We start from the raw sequence: 6,498 nt of genomic DNA, 5'->3' as shown, positions 1-6,498 counted from the left end.
CTGCTGCTGCTGTATATTTGGAGTCTGCGTCTCTCTCATCATTATCATGGTGGTAGGGGTACAGGCAGTGGTAGGTGCAGGGGTAGTGGTAGAGGTAGTGGTAGGGGTAGTGGTAGGGGTAGTGGTAGGGGTAGGGGTAGTGGTGGTAGGGGTAGTGGTAGTGGTAGTAGGGATGGTAGGGGTAGTGGTAGTGGTAGGGGTAGAGGTGGTAGGGGTAGAGGTGGTAGGGGTAGTGGTGGTAGGGGTAGAGGTGGTAGTGGTATGCGTAGTGGTAGAGGTGGTGGTAGGGGTAGAGGTGGTGGTGGCTGATGCCTGCTGCTGTATATTTGGAGCTTGCGTTTCTCTCATCATCATCAATGGCCAGGAGATGTTGATTGCCTCGCCTGGTATACAGGAGGTCGTGGGTTCGATCTCGACTGAATACTGCTGCTCTAGATTTGAAGCTTAACGTCTCATCATCATCAATGGCCAGGAGATGTTGGCTGCCTTGCCTGGTATACATGAGGTCGTGGGTTCGATCCCGACTCTGATACCTGCTGCTCTAGATTTGAAGCTTAACGTCTCTCATCATCATCAGTGGCCAGGAGATGTTGACTGCCTTGCCTGGTATACATGAGGTCGTGGGTTCGATCCCGACTCTGATACCTGCTGCTCTAGATTTGAAGCTTAACGTCTCTCATCATCAGTGGCCAGGAGATGTTGACTGCCTCGCCTGGTGTACAGGAGGTCGTGGATTCGATCCTCACTCTGACGCCTGCTGCTGTATATTTAGAGCTTGCGTTTCTCTCATCATCGTCAATGGCCAGTGAGAATTATTTAATTGTTTAATTTTTATTATTTTATTATTTCTCTTCTACGTGACTTTACCGAAAGAACCAAGAAGATGAATCCCTGCAGTCACGAAAGCTTTAAATCGAAATTTAATGGCCAGATGTTGACTGCCTCGCCTGGTACACAGGAGGTCGTGGGTTCGATCCCGACTGACGCCTGCTGTTGTATATTTGGAGCTTGCGTTTCTCTCATCATCATCAATGGCCAGGAGATGTTGACTGCCTCGCCTGGTATACAGGAGGTCGTGGGTTCAATCCCGACTGACGCCTGCTGCTCTAGATTTGAAGTTTAGCGTCTCTCATCATCATCACCACAGTGGCCAGGAGATTCTCGATTTGAAGCTTTCGTGACTGCAAGGATTCATATTCTTAGGTTTTTTCGGTAAAGTCACGTAGGTAAAACATCAAAATTAATAAAAATAAAATAAAAAAATCCGAAACGTCGTGATTTTTTATTTTATTTTTTATTAATTTTGATGTTTTACCTACGTGACTTCACCGAAAAAACCTAAGAATATGGCCAGGAGATGTTGACTGCCTCGCCTGGTATACAGGAGGTCGTGGGTTCGATCCCGACTGACGCCTGCTGCTCTAGATTTGAAGCTTCGCGTTTCTCTCTCATCAGAGGAAATTGGTCGCTGTGAAATGTCCCGGCATCGTGAAGCCATTTCGTTGAGCTTGTCATCATTTGCGATAGTCAGGGTCGCCTTTTGAAAGAGAGCAACCTGGTACCGATTTAAACTAAAATAAGTAGTATAACAAAAAACTTTTTTTCAAACGCGCTTTAATGAAATGTACCGTACTAGTAATGGCAGAACTCCACGACCCCAGGAAGTGGCCCAGAAACTTGCCATAACGTAAGGGACCGTGGCCAATTACAGCCAACGTCAGTTGTTGAGCGTGGACAATTCGAGCCAAGCGGAAACATAACTTAATTTTTTTTTAATCTTAGTTTTTGTTAATGATAGAGTTTAATATTAATATTATCATCACTGAGACATACCAAGTTTACAGTCGATACCACATTGGAAAGTGGGTTAAAATAAGAGTTAAAATAGATTTGAGGATACAACAACAACGACAACAACAGAGTTAAATAAAAGCGTGTAAAAAAAATTGCTTATATTTTAAGTTATTTCGGATTCCAGGAATTGTGGGGGCGGGTTCATTGCGTCAGCAACGTCACGTGACGAGTGACGTCCTTCGTCGGGTGCCGCGGCAGCTCGCGAGCAGCACTTGCCCCAAACAAGTGGGGCTACCCGGGGCAGCTTTGTCTTCGCACGCACGACGCGGTGACGTCACACCAGGCCACCCAACCAGGGTGACGTCGCTGCCGCACGTTTCGTGTGGACGTGACGTCACGCCGCAGCTTCTCCCAGCAGGAAGTGACGTCGCCACGTTTTTTCACAGCAGAGGGGGTGACGTCACCGCGCACGCCGGGGGGGGAGACGTCGGCGCCGTGACGTCACCGCGTTTTTCTCCCAGCAGGGGTCGACGTCGTGACGTCATACGCGTCTTCTCTCAGCGAGGGGTGACGTCATCACGCAATCGGGCCCAGTCTGTTGCTGTAGGCGTCTGCGTGCTGCCTGCTAACAGTACCACGGCTGCTGCTGCTGCCCTTGCTGCTGCACTTGCTACTGCTGCACTTGCTACTGCTGCACTTGCTACTGCTGCCCTTGCTACTGCTGCACTTGCTACTGCTGCTGCTCTTGCTGCTGCCCTTGCTCTTGCTGCTGCCCAAGCTGCTGCTACTACTGCTGCTGCACTTGTTACTGCTGCCCTTGCTACTGCTGCACTTGCTACTGCTGCTGCTCTTGCTACTGCTGCTGCACTTGCTACTGCTGCTGCCCTTGCTACTGCTGCTGCACTTGCTGCTGCCCTTGCTACTGCTGCTGCACTTGCTACTGCTGCTGCCCTTGCTACTGCTGCTGCCCTTGCTACTGCTGCACTTGCTACTGCTGCACTTGCTACTGCTGCACTTGCTACTGCTGCTGCTCTTGCTACTGCCCTTGCTCTTGCTGCTGCCCAAGCTGCTGCTACTACTGCTGCTGCACTTGTTACTGCTGCCCTTGCTACTACTGCTGCCCTTGCTACTGCTGCTGCTCTTGCTGCTGCTCTTGCTGCTGCCCAAGCTGCTGCTACTACTGCTGCTGCACTTGTTACTGCTGCCCTTGCTACTGCTGCTGCTCTTGCTGCTGCCCTTGCTCTTGCTGCTGCCCAAGCTGCTGCTACTACTGCTGCTGCCCTTGCTACTACTGCTGCACTTGCTACTGCTGCACTTGCTACTGCTGCTGCACTTGCTGCTGCCCAAGCTGCTGCTGCCCTTGTTGCTGCTGCTATTGCACTTACTGCTGCTGCCCTGGTTACTTACCCTGCTGCTGCTACTGCCCTTCCTGCTACTGCTGCTGCCCTGGCTACTTCCCTGGCTACTGCTGCCCTCCCTGCTGCTGCTGCTGCAGAAGCCGACAGCCGAAGCCGTGGGGTCCCGAGTTCGATGACGTGAGACCTCCACCCCCTCCACCCATGCACTGAGATTCACAACACGTGTCGGTACGCCCCCTCCATCTTGTAACCACGTGTTCACACGCCCCCTCCATCTTGTAACTACGTGTTCACACGCCCCTCCATCTTGTTACCACGTGTTCACACGCCCCTCCATCTTGTAACCACGTGTTCACACGCCCCTCCATCTTGTAACCACGTGTTCACACGCCCCCTCCATCTTGTAACCACGTGTTCACACGCCCCCTCCATCTTGTAACCACGTGTTCACACGCCCCCTCCATCTTGTAACCACGTGTTCACACGCCCCTCCATCTTGTAACCACGTGTTCACACGCCCCTCCATCTTGTAACCACGTGTTCACACGCCCCCTCCATCTTGTAACCACGTGCTCACACGATCCTCCATCTTGTAACCACGTGTTCACACGCCCTTCCATCTTGTAACCACGTGTTCACACGATCCTCCATCTTGTAACCACGTGTTCACACGATCCTCCATCTTGTAACCACGTGTTCACACGCCCCCTCCATCTTGTAACCACGTGTTCACACGCCCCCTCCATCTTGTAACCACGTGTTCACACGATCCTCCATCTTGTAACCACGTGTTCACACGCCCCCTCCATCTTGTAACCACGTGTTCACACGCCCCCTCCATCTTGTAACCACGTGTTCACACGATCCTCCATCTTGTAACCACGTGTTCACACGCCCCCTCCATCTTGTAACCACGTGTTCACACGATCCTCCATCTTGTAACCACGTGTTCACACGATCCTCCATCTTGTAACCACGTGTTCACACGCCCCCTCCATCTTGTAACCACGTGTTCACACGCCCCTCCATCTTGTAACCACGTGTTCACACGCCCCTCCATCTTGTAACCACGTGTTCACACGCCCCTTTATTTATTTATTTTAGACACGTGACGGCACAGCGCTTTCTTGGACCCACTCAGCAAATACAGCCCCGTTATTTAACCATCAAATCCTTCATTTAGCCACAACCTTCACCGAGATGCGGACCGAGTGAGACGGGGGGGGGGGGGGGGGAGGTGGCAGCGGCGAGGGTTGGTGGATCGCACGTGGATGGGATTGTGACAACTCGAGGAGTAAGGAGCCGTACCGCCCCTCCCCCCCCCCGGCTTGGCCAGCTAGAAGGCGGCACAGCAGCAGAGTGCGTGGACTAATCCCCATCCGTGCCACGCTCCCCCCTACCTGTCGGCGGTCGTCATGGAGCCGCCGGCGCCGCCGCCGCCGCGGGTTAAATCCCACATCTGCCCTCAGTGCCCCTACAGCACGGACCACCGCAGCCACCTGGACATCCACACGCGCTCGCACTCCGGCGAGCGGCCGTACGCTTGCGGTGACTGCGGCCGCGCCTTCACCGTCTCGTCGAGCCTCAAGGCCCACCGGCGCACGCACACCGGCGAGAGGCCTCACGCCTGCCCCGACTGCGGCCGCGCCTTCACGCAGCTGGGCGCCCTGCGGCGGCACGCGCGCACCCACACGGGCGAGCGGGCGTACGTGTGCACCGTGTGCGAGCGGGCCTTCGCCCAGCAGGAGCACCTGCTCAACCACCAGCGGACGCACACGGAGGAGCGGCCGCACTCGTGCGCCCAGTGCGGCCGGGCGTTCGCCGAGCACGGCAACCTGCGGCGTCACGTGCGGGCGCACGCCGGGGAGAGGCCCCACGAGTGCCCCGCCTGCGGGAAGACGTTCACGGTGAAGAGACGCTCGCTCAGCCGCCTGGCCGGGCCGCTCACGCGCTCGGCTAAGCCGGATACTCGCGCACCTACCAACTCACTTACTCACCCGGGCCAGCCGCTCGCTCACTCGCCCACCCACACACTTACCCAATCACCCACCCACTTACTCACCCAATCACGCACCTACCAACTAACTTACTCACCCGGCCATCCACCCACCTGCTCGCCCGCCCGCCTACCCATCCACTCAGTCACCCAGTCATTTACCCACCCACTTACTCAATCACCCACCCACCAACTCACTTACTCACCCAGCCAGCCATCCACTCACCCACCCACTCACTTACTCAGCTATCCACACACTCGCTCGCTCGCCCACCCACCCAGTCACTCACCCACCCACTTACCCAATCACCCACCCAACAACTCACTTACTCACCCAGCCAGCCATCCACCCGCTCGCTCACCTGCCCGCTCACCCACCCACCCGCTCCACCGCTCGCTCGCTCACCCACCCGCTCCACCGCTCGCTCGCTCACCCACCCGCTCGCCCACCCACCCGCTCAGTCACCCACCCGATCAGTCACTCACCCACCCAGTCACCCACCCAGTCACTCACCCACCCAGTCACTCACCCACCTACTTACCCACCCACCCACCCACTCCCCCCCACACAACACAGGCGCCGAGACTCGCTCACAGCACTCAGGCCCAAGCGGCGCGTTAGCCCTACACGGCGTGGCGGGGCACCTTTGTCTTTGTCCAGGTGCTTGGCAGCCTCCAGCGGCACCAGCTGACCAGGCACGCGGTGACGGGCGACAAGCCGGTGACGGCGGTGACGGCGGCGGCGGTGACGGTGGCGGCGGTGACGGCGGCGGCGCCACCGTGCGGGGACGGTGCCCGGGAGGAGGGCGCGGGGGGCCCTCCTCCGTGGGCGCCAAGGGTGGCCCCCCGCGACGGCCCGTGGGGGTGCGGCAAGGAGCTCGCACCGCGGGGGGCGGTGGGCCTGCGGGGGGGGCCTCCGGCAAGCGGCACGGACGGCGACTGAGCCGGCGTGCCGGCCCCTCCGGCGTTTCGTTTAATTTCCTGTATGAGGTGTAGCCCTGTGGGCCGTGCGGCTCTTGACTCGGGCGCAACCGCAACAAACAAAAAGACGAACGAGAAAGATCTTCAAGTGGCTACGCGCAAACAGGGAAATCCAGGAAAAAACTGCAAAGTCTTCCAGAAAAAGCGCCGCGTTTCAACGCTGTGTGCGAAAATCCCAGTGGGATGCAAGTCAAACAATAACAACCACAAGACAATTTAGATTAAAGTTATCGGGCGAACTCTGTACTACAACAAACAAATATGGCTAAACCAAAACGTTTTCAAAATCACCAAAATAAAGCTATGAAAACAATGTAACGGTGATCATTGGAACTGTGATTCAAATTTAACAATAAACGCTACACGTAG

General features: G+C 56.0%; 1 protein-coding gene across 2 annotated transcripts; it reads left to right on the top strand.

Moving 5' to 3' along the window:
• The first annotated feature begins 3,274 nt into the window (after positions 1-3,274).
• Positions 3,275-6,498, top strand: LOC144948312 (uncharacterized). 2 transcript variants are annotated; one of them, XM_078877746.1, is made up of 3 exons: positions 3,275-3,329; positions 4,257-5,059; positions 5,821-6,498. In XM_078877746.1, the coding sequence occupies exons 2-3, from the start codon at positions 4,568-4,570 to the stop codon at positions 6,142-6,144; spliced, it is 816 nt and encodes a 271-aa protein (XP_078733872.1). In that variant the 5' UTR covers positions 3,275-3,329; positions 4,257-4,567; the 3' UTR covers positions 6,145-6,498. The 2 variants fall into 2 exon arrangements, with proteins under 2 accessions (XP_078733872.1, XP_078733873.1); XM_078877747.1 differs by having other exon boundaries at positions 5,810-6,498.

The sequence above is a fragment of the Lampetra fluviatilis genome, chromosome 48, assembly GCF_964198595.1.
Source record: "Lampetra fluviatilis chromosome 48, kcLamFluv1.1, whole genome shotgun sequence".
In the NCBI taxonomy this organism is placed as follows: Eukaryota; Metazoa; Chordata; class Hyperoartia; order Petromyzontiformes; family Petromyzontidae; genus Lampetra; species Lampetra fluviatilis.
Note: the sequence above shows the minus strand (reverse complement) of the source record. Positions and strands in the feature narration are given on the sequence as shown.